The sequence below is a fragment of the Panthera uncia genome, chromosome A2 (genome assembly GCF_023721935.1).
Source record: "Panthera uncia isolate 11264 chromosome A2, Puncia_PCG_1.0, whole genome shotgun sequence".
Taxonomy (NCBI): Eukaryota; Metazoa; Chordata; class Mammalia; order Carnivora; family Felidae; genus Panthera; species Panthera uncia.
This window is the reverse complement of record NC_064816.1, coordinates 105,059,082-105,082,967: the sequence shown is the minus strand read 5'-3', so window position 1 is coordinate 105,082,967 and position 23,886 is coordinate 105,059,082. Positions and strand designations below refer to the sequence as shown.

The window sequence follows — 23,886 nt, the reverse complement described above, 5'->3', positions numbered from 1 at the left end:
TAGATATGAAAATATATATATTGTGATATATATGTATGTATATACATATGCATATGTATATAATGCATATATACATGTATGCATTTCTTTATATTTTTAAATCAATTTAATTTAAAAACCTGGCCCTCATTTTCTTTTCACTCCTTCCCTTGCCCCTCATCAAGGGCTTTGCAGAGTTTTCTCCATAAGGCTAAGGCACTGGGGAGGTTCCTCTAGGCACTGGTGGTCATCAGCAGTCATTCCCTACTGGATACCCATTTCTAGGCTACATGTTCCCTTCAGGTTCAGAGGCTATGGAATTACATTTTTTTGGGGGGAAGATGGCGGCATAGGAGGATGCTGGGCTCACTGCGTCCTGCTGATCACTTAGATTCCACCCACATCTGCCTAAATAACCCAGAAAACTGCCAGAAGACTAGCTGAACAGACTCTCTGGAGCCAAGCATAGACGAGAGGCCCACGGAAGAGGGTAGGAAGGGCGGAGAGGCGGTGGGCACTACAGGGACTGGTGGGAGGGAGCCAGGGTGGTGGAGGGGCAGCCTGCCCAGCAAGGCAGAGCCCCCGAGTCTGGCTTGCAAAAGTGGAGAGGCCGGACTGCATGAGTTCTGACAGCCAGTGGGACTTAACATCTGGAATGTTATAAGCCAACAGCTCTGCTCAGAGAGCGGGAGGGCGAGAGGACAATGGGAGGGAGAGGTGTTGAGCCCCGGAAGACAGAGCTCAGCTCGGTGGGGAACAAAGGCTCTGGGCAGTGCCATCTCCCTCTCCCATCCCCCAGCTGAAATCCCAAAGGGAACCAGTTCCCCACATGGAACTTGCTTGCGCCTCTCAAACACCCAACGCTGTGCTTCTGTGGATCCATCCCTCCGACGGGTCTGCCTGTCTCCCTCCTGGTGCTGCAGGACCCCTCCCACAGGGGACCACCGATGGCAAAGGGAGCTAAGCCTGCCCCTCCCGCCCCTGTGCACCTTGCGGATCCACCCTGGCTAATATGCCAGATCCCATCAAAGCAGCACCACAAGCCTGGATGTGTGCAAGTAGCCCAGACAGAGGCCACACCACTCCACAGTGAGTCCTGCCCCTGGGAGAGGGGAAGATAAGGTACACACCAGTCTGACTGTGGCCCTAGCGGTGGGCTGAGGGCAGACATCAGATCTGACTGCGGCCCCGCCCATCAACACAAGTTACTCCAGACAGCACAGGGGAGTGCCCTACAGTTTGGAGCCACCACAGGGACTACCCAAAATGACAAAACGGAAGAATTCTCCTCAAAAGAAACTCCAGGAAGTAGAGACAGCTAACAAATTGATCAAAAACGTTTTAAGCAATATAACGGAACATGAATTTAGAATAATAGTCATAAAACGAATCGCTGGACTTGAAAAAAGTATAGAGGACAGCTGAGAATCTTGCTACAGAGATCAAGGGACTAAGAAATAGTCAGGAGGAGCTAAAAAATGCTATAAATGAGGTACAAAATAAAATGGAGGCAACCACAGCTTGGATTGAAGAGGCAGAGGAGAGAATAGGTGAATTAGAAGATAAAATTATGGAAAAAGTGGAAGCTGAGAAAAAGAGAGATAAAAAAATCCAGGAGTTTGAGGGGAGAATTAGAGAACTAGGTGATGCAATGAAATGGAACAATATCCGTATAATAGGAATTCCAGAAGAGGAAGAGAGAGAGAAAGGGGCTGAAGGTGTACTTGAACAAATCATAGCTGAGAACTTCCCTGATCTGGGGAAGGAAAAAGGCATTAAAATCCAAGAGGCACAGAGAACTCCCTTCAGACATAACTTGAATCGATCTTATGCATGATATATCATAGTGAAACTGGCAAAATACAAGGATAAAGAGAAAATTCTGAAAGCAGCTAGGGAAAAACATGCTCTAACATATAAAGGGAGACCAATAAGCCTAGTGGCAGACCTATCTACTGAAACTTGGCAGGCCAGAAAGGAATGGCAGGAAATCTTCAATGTGATGAACAGAAAAAATATGCAGCTGAGAATCCTTTATCCAGCAAGTCTGTCATTCAGAATAGAAGAAGAGATAAAGGTCTTGCCAAACAAACAGAAACTGAAGGAATTCATCACCACTAAATCAGCCCCACAAGAGATCCTAAGGGGGATTCTGAGAGTGAAATGTTGCAAGGACCACAAAGTACCAGAGACATCACTACAAGCATGAAACCTACAGACATCACAATGACTCTAAACCCATATCTTTCTATAATAACACTGAATGCAAATGGACTAAATGCTCCAACCAAAAGGCATAGGGTATCAAAATGGATAAAAAACAAGACCCAGGGGCGCCTGGGTGGCTCAGTCGGTTAAGCGTCCGCCTTCAACTCAGGTCACGATCTCGCGGTCCGTGAGTTCAAGCCCCGCGTTGGGCTCTGGGCTGATGGCTCAGAGCCTGGAGCCTGTTTCAGATTCTGTGTCTCCCTCTCTCTGCCCCTCCCCTGTTCATGCTCTGTCTCTCTCTGTCTCAAAAATAAATAAACGTTAAAAAAAAAAAATTAAAAAAAAAAACAACAAGACCCATACATTCGCTGTCTACAAGAGACTCATTTTAGACCTGAGAACACCTTCAGATTGAAAGTGAGGGGATGGAGAACTATCTATCATGCTACTGGAACTCACAGGAAAGCTGGAGTAGCCCTACTCATATCAGACAAACTAGAATTTAAATTAAAGGTTGTAGGGGCGCCTGGGTGGCTCATTCAGTTGAGTGTCCGACTGCAGCTCAGGGCATGATCTCACACTCCGTGAGTTTGAGCCCCATGTCGGGCCCTGTGCTGACAGCTCAGAGCCTGGAGCCTGCTTCGGATTCTGTGTCTCCCTCTCTGACCCTCCCCAGTTCATGTTCTGTCTCTCTCTATTTCAAAAATAAATAGACATTAAAAAATTTTTTTAAATAAATAAATTAATAAATTAATTAATTAATTAAAGTTTGTAACAAGAGATGAAGAAGGGCATTATATAATAATTACAGGGTCTATCCATCAGGAAGAGCTAACAATTATAAATGTCTATGCACCAAATACGGGAGCCCCCAAATATATAAAACAATTAATCACAAACATAAGCAACCTTATTGATAAGAATGTGGTAATTGCAGGGGACTTTAACACTCCACTTACAACAATGGATAGATCATCTAGACACATGGTCAATAAAAAAACAAGGGCCCTGAATGAAACATTGGATCAGATGGAGTTGACAGATATATTTAGAACTCTGCATCCCAAAGCAACAGAATATACTTTCTTCTCGAGTGCACATGGAACTTTCTCCAAGACAGATCACATACTGGGTCACAAAACAGCCCTTCATAAGTATACAAGAATTGAGATCATACCATGCATACTTTCAGACCACAGTGCTATGAAGCTTGAAATCAACCACAGGAAAAAGTCTGGAAAACCTCCAAAAGCATGGAGGTTAAAGAACACCCTACTAAAGAATGAATGGGTCAACCAGGCAATTAGAGAAGAAATTAAGAAATATATGGAAACAAATGAAAATGAAAATACAACAATCCAAACTCTTTAGGATGCAGCGAAGGCAGTCCTGAGAGGAAAATACATTGCAATCCAGGCCTATCTCAAGAAACAAGAAAAATCCCAAATACAGAATCTAACAGCACACCTAAAGGAAATAAACAAAACAGCAAAGACACCCCAAATCCAGCAGAAGAAGAGAAATCATAAAGATCAGAGCAGAAATAAACAATATAGAATCTAAAAAAACTGTAGAGCAGATCAATGAAACCAAGAGTTGGTTTTTTGAAAAAATAAACAAAATTGGTAAACCCCTAGCCAGGCTTTCTCAAAAAGAAAAGGGAGATGACCCAAATAGATAAAATCATGAATGAAAATGGAATTATTACAACCAATCCCTCAGAAATACAAGCAATTATCAGGGAGTACTATGAAAAATTATATGCCAACAAACTGGACAACCTGGAAGAAATGGACAAATTCCTAAGCACCCACACACTTCCAAAACTGAAACAGGAGGAAATAGAAAACTTGAACAGACCCATAACCAGCAAAGAAATTGAATCAGTTATCAAAAATCTCCCAACAAATAAGAGTCCAGGACCAGATGGCTTTCCAGGGGAATTCTACCAGGCATTTAAAGCAGAGATAATACCTATCCTTCTCAAGCTGTTCCAAAAAATAGAAAGGGAAGGAAAACTTCCAGACTCATTCTATGAAGCCAGCATTACTTTGATTCCTAAACCAGACAGAGACCCAGCAAAGAAAGAGAACTACAGGCTATATCCCTGATGAATATGGATGCAAAAATTCTCACTAAGATACTAGCAACTTGAATTCAACAGCATATAAAAAGAATTATTTACCATGATCAAGTGGGATTCATTCCTGGGCTGCAGGGTTGGTTCAACATTTGCAAATCAATCAATGTGATACATGACGTTAATAAAAGAAAAGAACAGAACCATATGATCCTGTCAATCGATGCAGAAAAAGCATTTGACAAAATTCAGCATCCTTTCTTAATAAAAACCCTCGAGAAAGTCAAGATCGAAGGAACATACTTAAAGATCATAAAAGCCATTTATGAAAAGCCCACAGCTAACATCATCCTCAATGGGGAAAAACTGAGAGCTTTTTCCCTGAGATCAGGAACACGACAGGGATGCCCACTCTCACCGCTGTTGTTTAACATAGTGTTGGAAGTTCTAGCATCAGTAATCAGACAACAAAAGGAAATCAAAGGCATCAAAATTGGCAAAGATGAAGTCAAGCTATCACTTTTTGCAGAAGACATGATATTATACATGGAAAACCTGATAGACTCCACCAAAAGTCTGCTAGAACTGATACATGAATTCAGCAGAGTCACAGGATACAAAATCAATGTACAAAATCAGTTGCATTCTTATACACTAACAATGGAGCAACAGAAAGACAAATAAAGAAACTGATCCCATTCACAATTGCACCAAGAAGCATAAAATACCTAGGATTAAACCTAACCAAAGATGTAAAAGATCTGTATGCTGAAAACTATAGAAAGCTTATGAAGGAAATTGAAGAAGTTATAAAGAAATGGAAAAACATTCCGTGCTCATGGATTGGAAGAATAAATATTGTTAAAATGTCAATACTACCCAAAGCTATCTACACATTCAATGCAATCCCAATCAAAATTGCACCAGCATTCTTCTCGAAGCTAGAACAAGCAATCCTAAAATTCGTATGGAACCACAAAAGGCCCCGAATAGCCAAAGTAATTTTGAAGAAGAAGACCAAAGCAGGAGGCATCACAATCCCAGACTTTAGCCTCTACCACAGAGGCTCTGGAATTACATATCCTACTGGAACTTTAATGAAGGTGGTTATCGTGCCTTTCTGAATATTAGCCACCTGTCTGGGACACTGTCAGGGAGTAGGGCTTGGCCTCTGGTCTTTCATGAAGCACATATACCCAACCCCAGTCCTTCCTTCCCAATTCTACCTCCTCCTCAACTTCCTGGATGAAGGCAAAGGAAAAAAATGGACGCTAAGTGATTGTCTAGAACAAATATCCTGCCACATATATAAAGGAGATCATCTAAAAACAATCTAAATATTTTATCAGAAGAGAATTAATGGATAGTTTATATAAGATCCATGTAGCCCATCCAATGCTAAGGTTGAAAAGAATGAGGCAAACCTGTATGTTCTGATACAGGAAAATGTCCAAGATAGGTCATTAAATACTCAATGTAATTTGAGAAATCCTATGTATAGCATGTTCCTGTCTTTATGACAAAAGTTAAAAATATATATGTGTATGTATATGCATATCATATTTAAATTAGCTTATAAATGCACAAAATGTTGGAAAACATCAAAAGACACTCCTAACTGATTATTCCTGGGTAGTGGGGTTGGAGGAGAAATGGGAAGAGGTGACTTTATCCTACTTAATGAACTATTGACACAGTTTATAACATGCATGTATCCTTTTCATAATTTTATAATCCTATTTCTTAAAAAGGTAGAAATCTGATGATGCAACTCTTTTCCATAATACAATAAGCTTAAATATTATGAAGTAATCAGCTTAATTTTCTTGTTAATAGTATGAGATCATTAAGAAGGACACTTGTTTAGAAAATTTAAAAATATAAAGCAGTATTCTCTTTCAAGGTTCATAAATAAAATATTCTGTGCTGAAAATCTGCGTATATCCTTTTCTCTATTTTAATAATTATATTTTAAATAATTTTACTGATCTTAAATACATTGTGCTGTGTATTAGGATTGGAAATGTAAATCACCTGATTTTACTGAGATTAAAATAAATGTCTTTGTCATATGAGGACTTTAAGATACAAAACAGATGAACATAAGGGAAAGGAAGCAAAAATAATATAAAGACAGGGAGGGGGACAAAAACATAAGAGACTCTTAAATATGGAGAAGAAACAGAGGGTTACTGGAGGGGTTGTGGGAGGGGGATGGGCTAAATGGGTAAGGGGAACTGAGGAATCTACTCCTGAAATCATTGTTGCACTATATGCTAACTTGGATGTAAATTTAAAAAAATAAATTAAACAAATATAAAAAAATAAAAACTAAATGTCTTTATATTATTCTAAATTGTAATACCTAATCCTCAGAGACCCATCTCCCAAATATTCTTCCTTTTCCCCCAATTGTCCTTTCCTTTGTATTTCACCATTTGTTAATTTAGTCTATATTTTCAATAAAGCCTTCCAAGAACAGAATTTTGAATAATGAAAAGAGCATTTGCAGGAATGAAAGGCATAAAGGCATTAAATTGAATGGTGAGCATGAAAAACTACTATAGAAACATAAATCTAAGGAATGGAAAGAAAGGAGGATAGCTGGCTCATGAAGATGTTTGTTCTGCAAGTAAAAGGATCTAACTGACTTTTTTTTCTAGAGAGAAAGAGAGAGAGAGAGAGAGAGAGCACGCAAGCAGGGGAGGGGCCCAGAGAGAGGGAGAGAGAGAATCCCAGGCAGGCTCTGTGCTGTGTGCTGTGAGCATGGAGATGATGACCTGAGCTCACATCAAGAATCAGACGCTTAACCCATTGAGCCACCCAGGAGCGCCTCGACTAACATTTTTAAATGAGATGCTCTGATATCCATTTTTAAAAGATCCTGCTGTTGAGCACCTGGGTGGCTTAGTTGGTTAGGCGACCAACTTTGGCTCAGGTCATGGTCTCACAGTTCATGAGTTCAAGCCCCAGGTCAGACTCTGTGCTGACAGCTCAGAGCCTGGAGCCTACTTCAGATTCTGTGTCTCCCCTCTCTCTACCCCTCCCATGCTCACACTCTGTGTCTCTCTGTCTCTCAATAATAAATAAACATTAAAAAAAATTTAATAAATAAAAGATCCTGCTGTATCTTATTCTGGAGAGTGCATTTTAAGGTGATGAGCCTGTAAGATGAGAGATCAGTTAAGTAGTTAATGACAGTAGCCCAGGCAAATAATGATGAAAACTTGAACTAAGCCAGTTGCTATCTGGGTGATAAAAAAAGAAGGGATGTTGAGAGATGTTTGTTATTTATGGTTTTGCAAAAAACACAGGGCATAAGTTTTATAAGCTTATACAAATATGTCTACACAGTAGTTTATACTACTTGAGAATTCCTGAAAGTAGGGAATTAGGTTTAAAAAATCTAGGGGCAGGATTACATGACAGTAGGTATGTAAATGAAAGTGTTTGTGTTACTTGACAAAAGGTTTCTAAACCAAGTTCTAGCGTTCTACTCTAAGAAAGCATCCGACTAAATTTGCTGCCCGTCACTGGATAGATTTCTTGAGCTTTGATTCTAGCTGTCTCTTAGACAATTTCTCTTGGTTTTCCACCAGCACCGTAACCACATCCTAATGCAGTCTAAACTCATTATTAAACTTTAAACTCTTCCAGCCTGGTTCCCCTGACCCCACCATTTCCCTAGTCACCCAGCTTTACAACTTTATTTTCACCTTTGCCTTCATTTCCAATCAACTGCCAACCTATTCTCAGTGTCTCTGATCTTTGTCCTAGCCTTCCCTCTCTCTTTCAAGTTCAGGATTTTTTTTTTTTTTCACCTGAGTTCTCGAAATAATGTGCCTCCTTCCTATGTTGCAGTGTAACTCTGCCTAACCCATATCACGCATTGCATCTAGAATCAGTGTTCTGAAACCATGTGTGTGCTCTTGACCTTCCCCTGCTTATAATCTGTCAGGGCGAGTGAATATTTCATTTAATGAGATTGCTTTGGAAAACTTTGTTATTATCTACTAAAGTTGAATATACAAATTCTCTATTTCATCCACTTCACAACTAGATTTATATTTAACAAAAATATATATCTATAGATGCATCAAAAGACAGGCACTAGAATGTTTATAACAACTTTATTCATAATAGCCACAAGCTAGAACCAATCCAGTCTAGACTAGATAAATGAATTGTGGATGTCAATGCAATTCAATAGTATACAACAATGAAAAAAGTCATTCTTATATCAAATTCTAAAACAGGCAAAATTAATAACTGGTGTCAGAAATCAGAATAGTAATTTTATTTTAGGGAGGAGGAAGAAAGTGGTTACTAGGAAAGGGGACAGGAGAGAAACTTTGGGGTACTGGAAATTTTCTATCACTTTACCTGTATGTAAGTTACATGGTGTTTTTACTTTGTGAAAATAAAAAACAAAACACATATATTCGCATTCACATCCTTCAGTGACTCTTCACTGTTTACCAAATTATCTCCAAACTTTTAAACCTGCAAAGCAGGACTGTAGTTAATGATGTGCTCCAATCTGCCTTTCCAATCAATGTAGACACAATTGTTTTCCATGTTCCCTAACACATATCCTTCATTCCAGCTATATAGTAGCTGTGGGACCCCTACACCACACCTCCCATCTACACAGAACTTGGAAGCAAATTACTTCATTAAAACATACCAGAATTGAAATTAGGAAGTTTCTGCAGCAACTTTATTTCCCAGAAAAGCTGTAGTGGTATTGGGCCAGATTCTCTGCTACGTTCTTTTTGTCCTCCAGTTTTCTGACATACCAAGGAACTACAGATTGTTAGGCTTCTACTACTGGTGAGGTAAGGTCCTAATAGGTTTAGGCTTGGCCAGGAAACCCATTGGTACTTGAATAAGAGATTCCTCAGGAAAGAGTGAAACGAGACTGCATGCTGCCAGGGCTAGGAGCCTGACTTGGCTGTGGAATGCTCCTGAGGTTGGTGGACAACAATCAAAACCACAATGATCAAAGTATTTTGCCAAAATCTGGGTCAACATTGATAGCTGTGAGAATCAGATATGGCTGCCAAAATTTCTAGTGAGCAATGGTATCACCGTAGGTGGTAATTTTTGTGTCCGTCTCTGTGGAACAAAGCATTAATCAGTCACTGGAAGACACCAAGAATATCCAGGCCCTAGGGAGAAATAAATACAGGAAAAAGAAATGGGTTCAGGTTTTGGCCAACTGAGCTGAGCTTCAGGGCAGGGCTTCCATCTGACTGTACAAACTGGAAGAGTCTGGAGCAGAGTCCTAGTTAAACAGATGAGGTAACTGTGATGGAGACTATGGGGACAGGTCATGTGTGCAGTCTACTGTCGTGCATCTCACACCTTAGCACGCAGAACAAGGACTGGGAGAGTTGTTAGAACACAGGTTCCTGGATTCTACCCCAGGGGGTTCTGATTCAAGGTCTCAGGACCTTTTTTAAAGCTTAATTATTTTTGAGAGGGGGGGGAGGGAGGGGCAGAGAGAGATGGAGACACAGAATCTGAAGCAGGCTCTAGGCTGAGCTGTCAGCACAGAGCCAGATGTGGGGCTCAAATCCATGGACTGCGAGATCACGACCTGAACCGAAGTCGGCCACTTAACCAACTGAGCTACCAGGTGCCCCTAAAATACGGTTTTAGAAGAACTATCAGGGTTGTGTGGAACAAAACGAATTCTAGCTCCCATTATTGGGGACAGGATATTTAATATGCTACCAACCATGCTCACACTGAGTTCAGGGACTTGTGTGAGCTGAATGTACGGTGAAGAGATCAGTTCTTACTGTGCAAGGTAGCAAACGCCAGTGAAAAGGACAACTTACTAGTTTCCCTAATTTTTACAACCATATGGAAGCCCTCTTCTTACTGTCTTGACATGTTCCCTAGAGCTTGCATATAAGGTTTTCCTTAATAGCAGCTTGCTGGCATTTTTAGGAAGTTTCCTGGAGAATTTGCCTAGGCTGGTGGTTTATAACCCAGGACCGTTTTGCACATTGGGGACATTTGGCAATGTCTGAAGAAGATATTTTTGTTGTTCACAGCTGGATGAGGGAGGTACAAGTGGCATCTAGCGGAGAAAGCCCAGGGTTGCCGCTAAACCCCCTACAATACACAGGACAGGTCCCATAACAATGACCTGGCCCAGAATGTCGCTAGTGCCAAGACTGAGAACTATATCTAGGGATGTATCCACTGGATTTTGAATTTCCACTTGGGTCTTGTGTCAGGCTACACAGCGCCTTATAAACAGCACTATGTAAATTAATATTATCAGTGTTGGGGATGCTTATAACAACAACAAAAACACATTTATTCTACAAATAAAACCAAAAAACATTTAAACAAAATAAAAGAGACAACTAATAACGGTGGTGAGGGAGGAAGAAAATGCTACAGAAGGATCAAGTTAAGGGGAATTCCTTTAGTGGAATTCTAAACAGGAGCTTTAGGGAAAAGGCAAGAGGGTAAGCGCTGTGCCTCATTCAGCTTTGCAGACCCTGAACTGCAGCATCTTTGACAAATACTGGACTCGACACATATTGACATGAAATGAATGAAAGATGTTAATCCATCCTCTTTTAAGGATTTTTATGCATGAAGATTCTATAGTAGTTTTCTTTCTCTTCTAAACTAATGGTGGTCAATGCCATAAGTTCTCTTATTAATTGGAACACTCTGAACATAGTTTAAGTCCATAGAGAACGAGATATAGCTCATTATTGCATTCAGTAAACATATTTTGTTTATATTTATTCTGGTTCTTCCCCTGTCAGAGATAAAAAAACAATTGGTCAGTCTAATTATTTTTAACCAAAGAACATTTACACATTCTTTAGTGTTTAATCAAACTAAACAATCTCTTTCCTTTTAACTTTTGTTCTCCATCTTAAATTGAATAATTGTGTTTGTTGGAGACTTCTCTAACCTTTGAAAAATCACTTTTAAATTCAAAGACTCTAATGAGAAACAGGACTTTTAAACTCATATTCAGTGACTATTTTTTCCATTTCTTCTGGGCCTGGTTTTATGCTAGACACTTTCATTTTTTTTTTTTTTTAATTTCTTATTGAGATAGGTAAGTTTAGTGATGTTTTACACATGAAACAACTAACTTAGTTTCAGGAAATATAACCAGTTCATACAGATTACAAATGCCAGAAATAAGATTCAAATTCAGTTTTTCTGATTCCAGTGCTAGGAGTCACATGATCAACAATACTATTAGAGCATTTAAATTCCAGCTTTTGCACATCAGAGTAATAGCGGTAATTCTATACCATTATTTGATTATTAATAATAGAACAACATCGATGACTCAACGGAGGACCAGAAAATAGATTTCAAAGCCTAAAAACAGAAGTTGCCCAACCACCATATTGAATGGTGCCGCATCTAATGCTTTCAAGGTCCTAGCATTATTCACAAAATTAATAGCTTAATTACTGTATCTTCATTTTCAAACAGATAATATTGTCTTAATTATCTATGGATATGTAACAAATTACCCCAAACCTTAGTTAGAACAACGTTTACTATCTCATAGCTGCTGAGATGGCTCTGGCTTAAAGTCTTTCATAAGGTCACAAGGTATAAGCTGGGGCTGCAGGCCTCACGTGAAAGATGGGCTGTGAGATTTGCTTTCAAACTTATCCATGTGGTTGTTGATAGAATTCAGGTCCTCATGGTTTGTTTAGTGGAAGGCTCCCCTTCCTTGTTGGCAAGAGACATCCATTCCTTGCCACTTGGGCCAACTCTCCATAGGAAAACTTATAACATGGCAGCTGGTTTCTAGCAAAGCAAGTGAGGGAGCTACAGCAGGTAAGGAAGACAGAAGTCACAGTCTTTTGGTATAACCTAAGCATAAAATTCACATCTCATCACGATATTATATTCATTAGAAGTTAGTCACTAGGTCCAATGTACACTGAAGAGAAGCAGATTGCCTCAGGGGTGTGAATATCATGAGTTGAAGGTTATTAGGGGCCATTTTTCTGATTGCCTACCATAAGTATTAACCAATTTTTGAGTATGTGAAAGGACAGTTTTTCTATATTTCTTAAATAATTTATCCACTTGTTGAACATTATTCATAAGATAAAAATCATTCTTGTATCACAAGGCTTTCAAAGCCATCAGACAATTGGCCACTCTGATACAATGGATGGGGTGCTGACTCCAGACTTGAGGAGGTAGAGGGCAAGGGACTTTCTTTACTCCTAGTTCTATCTAAAGTGAGTCTTGGAGGAAAGATATGTATTAGCCAATGAGGAAGGGAATGAGGAAAGTGATAGAGGGAGATTTTCCAAATAGAAGGAGAACCATGCGCATACGAAGTTTTGGAGATGAGAAAGAACATAGCTTGCTCAGGGAAATACTTTCTTAATCAATTATGTCAAACATTTATACCCATAATCTTAGAGTTTGTGGTTGTTCTTAATGAAGTACTGTTAAACTGCTCAGAAGAACTGTTAAATAGCAAATTTGTGATTATTTCTATTTTATCAAAGTAGTTTTCTAATTTGATCCTGTATGATGTATTGGATCTAAGAACTCTAAATTTTTCCTGTCCACATGCACCAACCATATTGCCCTCATCCTGGCAATTTTGCTTCTGCCTGAGGTAATATCCTAAGGCTGAGTCTGCAGAATACCAGATGCAAAACAGAGTTAACAATTATAAATAAATTTGGTCAATCTGATTAATCCACCATAATAATTAAACTGCAAGGGGAGCCTGGGTGTCTCCGTTGGTTAAGCATCTGACTTTGGCTCAGGTCATGATCTCATGGTTTGTGAGTTTGAGCCCCGCGTCGGGCTCTGTGCTGACAGTGTGAGCCTACTTTGTATTCTGTGTCTCCCTCTCTCTGTATCCCTCCCCCACTAGTGCTCTGTCTGTCTCTCTCTCTCTCTCTCTCTGTCTCAAAATGAATAAATAAACTTTAAAAAATCAGAAAAAAGGAATTAAACTGCAAATTAAAATATCTTGTTTTACTGTGACACACAGACACACAACAGAGTAATGGTGAAGAGATTAGATTCTTTTGACCCCCTTGCTTCATTTAGGCATTGGGTCTACTGGTAAATGGTTAATAGTAACATCCTTCATGTAATTAATATCAAGTACTCTGATAAGCAGGATAAAAACTTCTTCAGTTAGTATTTTAAGAGGATGCCTAGTATATAATCTCCATGTGCATACCGTAAACTGATGTATTGTTTTTCAGGAAGGATGTTAGAATAAATGACTACATACAACCTTAGGATAGGGATCTGATTGTTATGAAGAAGACATACACATTAAATTGAATTTTTTTTACTTTAGTTTTTATAATTTTGATTATGTAGAATTTTGAACATTTGAACCCTTAACCCATGACCAGTCTTGCCCCACCTACACCTCTAACTAACCTCCTCCCAAATTATTTTTGAAGTTTATTCCAGACATCCTATCATTTTGTCTAAGAATATTTCAGCATATACCTCTAACAGAGAAGTAGATGCTGATTCTAAACAAAACCATAATAATACTTTGCTTCTTGAAAAACTCAGTAATTTCTTAGTATTATTAAATAATTAGTCTTTATTCTTAATTTTACTTTCTTTTTATATTGAGAGATATAGATGGATAGATGATTTTGGCCGGCAGGAGATATTTGGAAAAGTCTGGAGACATTTTTGGTTATAATGGAGGGGGTGGGGATATAGTACTGGCATCTAGTGTGTAGAAGCCAGCCAGGTATGCTGCTAAATACACAGAACAGGGGCGCCTGGGTGGCTCAGTCGGTTAAGCGTCCGGCTTCGGCTCAGGTCATGATCTCGCGGTCTGTGGGTTCGAGCCCCGCGTCAGGCTCTGTGCTGACAGCTCAGAGCCTGGAGCCTGTTTCAGATTCTATGTCTCCCTCTTCCTCTGACACTCCCCTGTTCATGCTCTCTCTCTCTCTCTCTCTCTGTCTCAAAAATAAATAAATATTAAAAAAAAAAAGTTTAAATACACAGAACAGCCCTCCATAATAAAGAATTATCTATTTCAAAGTGTCAATAGTGCCATTTGGAGAAACATAGATGGATAGATGGATAGATAGCTGAATAGATACGTAGGTAGGTGGGCAGGTAGATAGGTAGATAGATAGGAATAGCAGCTATAACAGACCCAAGTTTATAAAGGGGAGAGATACAAAATATCTATGCTATCGGGTCATGTCAGTAACTGCACAGAAGGCAAAAATAGATCTAAAATTGAAAAGATGATTCAGAGTGTGTAATTATTCCAATCAAAATATCCCATAAACCAGAGGAAATTTCGTGACTTTTTTTAAAAGAATGGAGAATGGTAAGTAATATTAATGGAACATCTGTTGCAGGTGTGGATAAAGAAGGTCAGGAAAGTATGTTTCTTATGTGTGCAGCAGAGTCAAAGGCAGCAATGAACAAAATGCTTAGTAAATACAGATAGAACATGTGTTGGGCAGCTAATGAAAAACCTAGAAAAAATTATTTTGAATTTGCTAAACAATGATCTGTCCGGAATGGCTTTTTTTATGCTAAATGCTATGAATTTTCACAATTGTGACATATTTTTAAGATGAAAATTGATAGTATTTCTTTACTGCAGAAAGAGCTATGCTCATTATTCTCCACACAGAACCCCTGGCAATAATTTACCTAGTGGAGCAGCAGTTCATGCAGATCAAAGCTGCATTATTTAAGTGTGTCCAGGGGGCAGATTTTAGCTCCATATGCCTTATACTTTAAAGGAAAAAAAATATATCGGTTTGCTTCTTGAGAAACAAAATATGTTTAATAGGTGCTTACTGCAAGTCTAGCAAAACTCACCCGAACTCCTTCCTATTATCTGGGAAGAACCCGCTCCCTACCCTAAATACTCTAAAATCTGGGGGGAGTGCGGAACAATTGTGGGAATGTAAATCTCTTCAAATGAACAGCAGTGTATTTTCATTTAAATTAAACCCGAATGTGAACTAGATTCAGGAAAGGAAATGGCAGAGAGGGAGATAGTCTGGAGTTGCTATAGAATGTGCCTGGCTGCTTTAGCTCCCAGACAACTGATGAAGCGCAACTCTGAAATTTCAGGCCATTTGTATACCAAGCTCCTCCTTTTCTGTAGTCTTCTCTTCTATTGGTAAAATTCTTTTGCAGGGTCATGTAGGGATCCCACCCCTTCTCTGTGTTTTCACTCTGAAGCTCTATACAACTTTACACCTGAATGAACGCCAAACCTCACTGGATATATAAAGGGAACCTTGAAGAGGAATTTCACAGTTACAGTGCAGAAGCAGAGGGAAAGGAATTAACCAGCTCTCCAGCCAAGCAAATCCTCTCCTCACCATGCTTCCTCCTGCCATTCATTTCTATCTCATTCCCTTTGCATGCATCCTAATGAAAAGCTGTTTGGCTTTTAAAAATGATGCCACAGAAATCCTTTATTCACATGTGGTTAAACCTGTTCCAGCACACCCCAGCAGCAACAGCACGATGAATCAAGCCAGAAATGGAGGCAGGCATTTCAGTAACACTGGACTGGATCGGAACAGTAAGTGTGTTTTACTTGCATGGATTTTGTTTTTTTTCTCTTTTGGTAGCATTAGCTCACATTCCTATAGAATCGTTTCATTGCTAACTAACCTGAACCATGTATATTTTGCTAAACAATCTGGGAGTAATCTACTGCATGTGTAGATTGGCATTCTTCCCTACAAAGTTAATGTAACTAAAACAGTGATTTGATAATGCAGGCGAGGACTTAAGTTCTATCAAACATCCAAAAAAGAAAATGTTTCTAGGAATTAAACTGTTGCTTTTTTAAAAATCATGCAAAACAAGAATTTTTAAAAAAGTGTTCTTCTATGTAGTGTACATCCGGGTTGTTTTCTGTGTATTTCAGGACATGTACAATTGTGGTAAAGTGCATAAACGTGACTAACCAAAGTATGTATAGGAAATCATAAGCTTTCCGGGAAAAAAAAATGGCTCACAAGGATTTCTAAAATATGTCTAGTGAAATGGTTGAAAGTTTTGATGATGACCAATGTAAAAGAGAGATGTAACTAAAAATATTGGAGAATCCTATTTTTCCAACATAATTACTTATTAACCAGATCCAAATTGGGCTAATTGTATACTTCTGTGAAAGAGTGGGGAAACTTTTATAACTTTAGAGATTTAAAATAATAGCAGTACAATAATATTTTGTACAGGGAGTATTTGTTTTCTTTTCTGTTTGCTGAATTGACACACTAATCAAACATTACTTAGAGGGATTCAAATTTCTTCTCCTAACTTTTGCTTCACTCCTTTCAGGAAAAGTTCACATGCTAGCAAACAGGTTTTCATAGAGACACAGAAAAACAGTGCACAGGAAATCTTACACAAATCTTTTGCTCCACCTCAATTCCATTCAACTGCTAGAAGTAATTTTGACCTTTGAGAAGTCCACGCAAATAGGGCTATTAATGTCTTTCTAAGAAAACCAAGGTGTTTTCACTTTCTTGAGGATAGTTGCTCTTATGTACAAAGGCGGTATCTGATTATTATTAGATTACTGAGCAATGTGGTGGGTATTCATGGTCAATGAACTGTCACTGCAAAAATGCCAAATTGGTATATACTTGGGGAACAAAAAGCTAGGCAAGTCAAATTCATCTCCGGCTCTTTCCAGGTGCATTCCTAAGGCAGATGCAGGAAGGGAAGCTGGAATCAGAATGAGACAGGCAGAGCACACTGACCAGTCAGCTAGTTTACCCTTTCACTTTAATCCCATGCTCTATACGGATGTATGTGTGTCTACATAAATTGTTTTACAGCTACTGCATCCCTTTAGGCTATGTCTCCCACCTCAGAGCTACTGAGGCCGAGAGACAAAGTCCAACTCCTCATTCAGGATCTACTTCAAATTAGCCTTCAGGATTCCACTTCAAGGCAAGACTACTTCACCGGTCCTTAGCATTTTTATCTTTTAAATTTCAGCAGTCTATCCTTATAAACATTTTTTTTTTTCTGGTTAACAAACTTTGATTTCTTTTCAAGATTGTTACAGGCAATTTTCCTCAAGTTTGGGTAACAAAGCAATGGAAAGGAACACTCAAACATTTCAAGATTAATTTTTGCTTTAATTGCATAAGGCATGTAACAAGAAACAGCTGATTAGAGAACATACTTAACAGATTCAAATAACTAAACAAAAAGTTTGCCATGACCAGCCTTCAGGAAACGAACACCATGGTTCCTTTTGCAGTTGTAAATCAGACATGTTAGGCATTTTTCTGCCATAAAATTCATGGAAATGTAGCCAAGTTGTTATGGCAACCATACGTTCCTGATTTAGGGGCTTTTATATTCTTCAAATTTTGAGTTGTAGTGACATTTTGCCTTTCAAACATTTTAATATTTGTTTTTAAAAGATAGCTTGGGAATTTAGGTTTAAAACGTAGTTATTAAGGTTGATATGCAAAATGTCAGACTTTGTACACACATGTATGTATGATTCTCTGCAGCTGAATTTTATAATTGAAACAAAATAGAGAGAGAGCATACACATTGTACACAATATTTAAATACTTTTCACATTTTCCCAGGAGATTTTTTTAAAAACCTAATTAAAAGCACTTGCAGATATTAACTGATATGACCTGTGAGAAAAAGAACATTATAGTCTCTTAGCTCACTGAAGAAGGAATATTTACACAAGTGTAAGAACTGTTTAACCCTTACTGGGGAGTAAGACTAAAAAACAATGGGATTTTCAAACACTTCAGTAAGCAATTAGTTAATGTTACCCATGAAAACAAAAATCAGGCCTAGTTCATTTTATTTCAAAAATGTACAGCCATTTGAACTGATCATTTTCACGGAAGTTATCTCTACACCCATCCAGGCAGATTTTTGCATTGTGAAAATGAAATAGATGTTCCCTTTCTATTTAACAACTTGCTATCATTTGGATACAGTTTTTGCCATTGCAGATGCCTTTGTTGTTGTTGTTTTTGAAGCGTTCATTTGCTTCTTCTCTTTCATGCACGCTCTTCCGTTTCCTGTAGGTAGAGTTCAAGTGGGTTGCCGGGAGCTGCGTTCCACCAAATACATCTCCGATGGCCAGTGCACCAGCATCAGCCCCCTGAAAGAGCTGGTGTGTGCTGGTGAGTGCTTGCCCCTGCCGGTGCTGCCCAACTGGATAGGGGGAGGCTATGGAACCAAGTACTGGAGCAGGAGGAGCTCCCAGGAATGGAGGTGTGTCAATGACAAAACACGCACCCAGAGAATCCAGCTTCAGTGCCAAGATGGCAGCACGCGCACCTACAAAATCACAGTGGTCACCGCCTGCAAGTGCAAGAGGTACACTCGGCAGCACAATGAGTCCAGTCATAACTTTGAGAGCATGTCGCCTGCCAAGCCAGCCCAGCATCACAGAGAGCGGAAAAGAGCCAGCAAATCCAGCAAGCACAGCCTGAGTTAGAACTCAGACTCTCGACACCAGACTGGCTAGTAACCATCTGCTTTACAGATCTTATTGCTTGGAAGACTCAAGCCTGCCATTGCTATTTTCTTACTTGAAAATAGATGCTTTGTGCTTTGATCAAACCCACCAAGCTGTCCTAAGTATCAGGACCTTCTCTGGGAATAGCTTTTCTTTTTCAAGTTTTTCAAGATGTATGCATATCCTTGAGTGCAATTTGCATTTAAATTCCATGCAACCTGTAGTTTTAATTCCCCATGGTTCTCGAAAGACTGGTGATACTATATACATCACTGAATCATTACTTTTTAAAGCAGAAAAGGGCTTCTTGGTTATCCTCCACTCTCCAGCCCATCCCCCACCCCACACTATCCCCAGCAAAACCCTTTCATAATTAAAGAGTTAAAAAAAAAATTGTTGCCATGAATCTTCACAGTAACATTTCAGAAAGGTGCTTTTTTTTTTTTTTTTTTTGGTAATTTTCATGGGAAGTTTAGCAGCCATGAGTGATCTCCTTTGAAAGAGTGAAAGATATTGTGACATTTCACTTCAAAAATAAGCCCTGTAGCTTTTTACAGTCTCATAGCATGAAATTATACCCTGCATGCTGACCCTTGCTTACAATGGAATGCCAGAAATGCATGGCAGCAGCTAATAAGTAAAACTGATGAACTATTTATTTGTCAATGTTATTATTTAATGAGCTTTCACATGTGATTTTTTTTCAAACTGTTAATTTTTTATGTTTTGAAGCTTTTCCATGTACCTAAATATTTTCCTGTATGATTTGTGGTTGATCTAGAAATATGAGAATACGTGTAGATATGTAAAATAAATATTTTAGTCTCCTTTTTACATATATGTTTTATCATGAACTTTATCAATAGTATGGATCCTTTTAAATCAATAAGATGCTTTGTAAAACTGAAATATACAATACCTTTTTGTTTAATCTGTGCAATCCAAAGGTGAATTAACCTTCAATTCCGTCAGTTTCTTTTAATGAAAATAAACACTGCTAAAAGTTGTTGTCCTTGCCTTTAACATGTATGAAAAAGGTGCACGTGTACCAAAATTAGAATTTATGTATCAGAATAATTGATTTCTTTGATAAGGCACATTCAAGTTTTGAAAAAAAAAGTTCTTCAGTAACAGAGGAGAGAAAGAAAGACAATCTTTTCAGTAAAGGGATGATTTAAAAAGTTGGGTGACAATCCAGTTGTAGTGAGTTGTAATGAGAATATCATATGTATATACACCTGGGATGCCAAGTCTGCTGCCCATTATAATCACCTGGAGGAGATAATTTAAGACCCAATGTCCAGGCTGGCATCCAAATTACATCATACTTTCTGGGGGTAGAACTCAGATATCAGCAGATTTTAAGGTTTTCCAGGTGATTCCAGCATACAGCTAAATTTGAGAAAGGACTTGTGAAAAAACTACTACCATCTGTTAGGGGAATTTTGAATACTATTGCGTGCCCCTCCCCCACCCCCAAACAACAAATAAAACCAAATAAAAACAACAAAGGAAACAAAAACTAATTTTTCAGTATTTTCGAGTCTGACATGTTGAAACATTAAGCAACCTAGCCCCAGTCTTGAACCAGATTGTACGGTTATATAACTGATGTGCCAATTCAATCAAATGATTCAGCCCATTGCTCCGCATGAAAACCAAAGGGGCTTGGTTATGGGCTGATAAGATCTTCTGGGTTTTCCCTTTTGGATTTTGAACACAAAGGGGTCCTTGCTCCTCTTCTGTAGCAGGTTGTGCTTTTGTAATTGCAAATTTAAACGTCACATGCGTATCACACATGACATTATAAATTAAATAAGGACATTTTGTCCCTTTCCTATGAGAGGTAGGAGAGTCTCAACCTATATGAAGACAGAAAACCTCTCTAGATTTTATAATAATGCTATTATACCATCAGATAATGTAACAATTCATAGTCCACTATTGATTTATCTTCCAGTCTTACTAACTAGATATTAAACTATCTCATATTATATCATATTAATACTTGAGACACTTATAATAATTATATCACAGGTTGAATATACCAAAAATGTATTGTTTCATATGTCTATTTCAGTGGTTTAACATTGCTCAATATGGGATATTTCATATAACAGACATTGAAGACACTGTAGCCATTTCTTCTGTCTCAACAAGAAGGCACTTTTAATAGCCTTAGAGTTAATCTTAAAAATTAGTGTGTTCCAAGATCTGAGGCATAAAAAGGACTTGACCTGACAATGTCTTTTCAGAATCAAGAAGATTCTGCTGTTGCCTTGAAAAAAAAAAGTTTATTTACTTTTGAGAGATAGAGAGAGAGAGAGAGAGAGGAGAGCCCGGAGCAGGTTCCCAGCTGTCAGCGCAGAGCCTGACACAGGGCCACAGGGCTTGATCTCACAAACTGTGAGGTCATGACCTGAGCTGAAATCAAGAGTTGGCTGCTTTACCCACTGAGGCACCCAGATGCCCTTGTTGTTTACCTTTTAATAAGAAAATGTTGAAACATAAATTTGGGTGATAATAAAATGCTAAAACCATCACTGATTTGACTGCTAATGTGAATTAGTAAACAAATGTACTAGGAAAAATGAAATGGAGTAAAAAGATTATGAGACTTCTCTCGTCTCTGCTAAGTCAAGAATTAGATCGATTTCTCATGGTCACATTTAATTTACTGATCTGTTTCTGGCGGTGTTACATTGATGATACATCCATTGTGTGGTATTTGACATCAAATGAGAGGAAAAGGTCAGCAATCAATAAGAAAGGCCTAGGATACAATCAAGCTCCCAGAGAAGAGTGCAAATTAAAAGTCAACAGAAAGAGTAGCTTTACAGTTATTTAAAAAGGCGAAAAAGCACTTGCATCTGAATTGCTGATTTTATTTGAGGTTTTTTTTTTTTCTGATTAAACTATGCGTAATTGTCCTCTCACCTTAGTAGCTATCATTTCAAAATGGTGAATTGTGATAATTTCAGCAGATTCTGACCTCTAGTTCACATTCATGATATCTATCCATGAAGGATTTGTTTGTCAAATTTATTTTTGTTGCTGTGAATAAGGACTTTTTCAAGAGGCTTCGTAGATAGAATATAGATACTAATATTGATATTTATACATACATTAGATATATAGATAGATGTGTATATTAATAACAAAAATGAAAGAAAAGTTAATAGCACATATACAAATAAATAATACAGATAGTGTGCTATACCCTAGTTAAACATGCACATAGAACCTTTAGAAATACCTACTTACAAAAGAATTAACATTTTTCTACAAATTACTTATATTTATTCGTTTACATTAATTACAAATAATTGCTAATTGGCAATATTCTATCAGCCATGTTTATTTTACTGTGTATTTTTTGAAAAGCAATGAAATTTAAGTTGCTTTAAAAAATTTTATTTTGAGAGAGAGAGAGAGAGTGTGAGCGGGGGAAGGACAGAGAGAGAGGGAGACAGAATCTGAAGCAGGCTCCAGGCTCTGAGCTGTCAGCACAGAGCCCAATGCAGGTCTCGAACCCACAAATGGTGAGATCACGACCTAAGCCAAAGTCGGACTCTTAACTGACTGAGCCATCCAGGTGACCCGCTTTTTTTTTTAATATTAAAAAGAAACTTAATCTATTCCAGCTCAATGTCAAATTAATAAGGTTTTACTAGACGGTCTTGCTGTATCATTCATTCTATCTGCTACTAGAATTATTATTTTTTAATTACATAACCTGATATATCTATTTAGCATGATATTTACTTGAATAGGTATTGAATAGAATGGTTAAACTAGGTAGTTATGGTGGAAAGAATAGCACTCTGTCAAAGCAAAACCAGGAAACTTCCTAACAGCTGAATAAAGTCTTTGAACATTTAAATTTGCCATATGAAATACCCTTTTTTTTGCAATCACTATGAAATTTAGGTATCAAAATCAAATTCATCATAGTTGGATTTAAAACATTATTTGAATTTGAAGTAACTCTTGAAACTGTTTTTTAGCACTAAAGTGGCAACTCATTGCATACCTTAAATTCGGCATTTATATGCTTCCTGTAGTCATACAGTTCTAATGGAAAGTGAAATGCATGGAAAATCTTTGATGAAATCCTTGTAGACACTCAGAAGGAATTCAGAGGGAAAATGATTTAGGATCCTCAGTGCTAGAGTGTATTCTCTTGTTAGGATGTTTACTTCCCTTAAGTGTAGACTGGTGAATTCCATCTTGGTCCTGTTGAAACCTATTAAAATACAGCTCTGTGTTGTGTTAAATGAGTCGAGACTTGTGAACTAAGTAGACATTTGGCCACTGTTATTACATTCACAAAGGGAGACCTTCTAGAATAGATACTGCAAAAGGCATTCTCCTTGTCAGTATCATTTTCAATTCCATTGGTTTATCCATTATTCCTGACTCTTTATCTGACGTTGCATTTGGTGCCTTTACCTGCATAGTTTGTAAATTGTCTTGAAGAGCTACAGGATGGCAAGTACCGCAGAAATCCCAATGGAAGGATGTTTTAGCTTCCTGGTTCAAGAATTGTTTAAAATGAATGCCAAACTGACTGCATAATTATCTCCAGTGCAAATTAGACTGAGTGTTCATCCTCCACATTGGCAGACCTGCTTGCTGAAGGATTTGTTTTCTGTCACAAACAAAGAAGAACGAAACAGTTTGGGAGATTTATGAAGAAACTTTAATGTTTTCCTTTGAATTTTAGTAACTACACACTAAGGATTACCTTATATTAGTGATTTCATTTTTTTAGCAATTGGATTAGGCCCTTGAATCTGAGGCAGAGTGTCTAAATTGAATGATATCATCAGTGATATAAATATATTCAACCCAAATTCATTGTTATTAAAACTGATCAAGGGTTTGATAGGCTTAAAGATATTTATTTATTCACTGTTAAAACTATAACTGTCACTTTTTTTTTCAGTAGGAATAAATGCCTTTTTTCGGGAATTTGTTATTAAATTCACACAAATTTAAAACTCTTTTACATTGCAACCTTGGTTAATTTTCACACAGTGATCATTTGAGTCCTCTTATTCATTGAGGTGTTGATCTAAATTTGGCACTGAGAGACAGACTA

The 23,886-nt window shown here is 38.1% G+C and overlaps 1 protein-coding gene across 3 annotated transcripts in view; it reads left to right on the top strand.

Moving 5' to 3' along the window:
- SOSTDC1 (sclerostin domain containing 1) overlaps window positions 1–19,885 on the top strand; it is a 66,484-nt gene extending 46,599 nt beyond the window's left edge. For 2 of the 3 annotated variants that reach the window (XM_049641585.1, XM_049641584.1), the window contains exons 3-4: window positions 15,762–15,842; window positions 18,346–19,882. In XM_049641585.1, the coding sequence (XP_049497542.1) occupies window positions 15,762–15,842; window positions 18,346–18,761 (497 nt within the window). In that variant the 3' untranslated portion in view covers window positions 18,762–19,882. Of the gene's footprint in view, window positions 1–15,451; window positions 15,843–18,345 lie in introns of those variants that run through there. The other variant, XM_049641583.1, reaches the window with a different exon arrangement.
- Window positions 19,886–23,886: the final 4,001 nt, after the last annotated feature.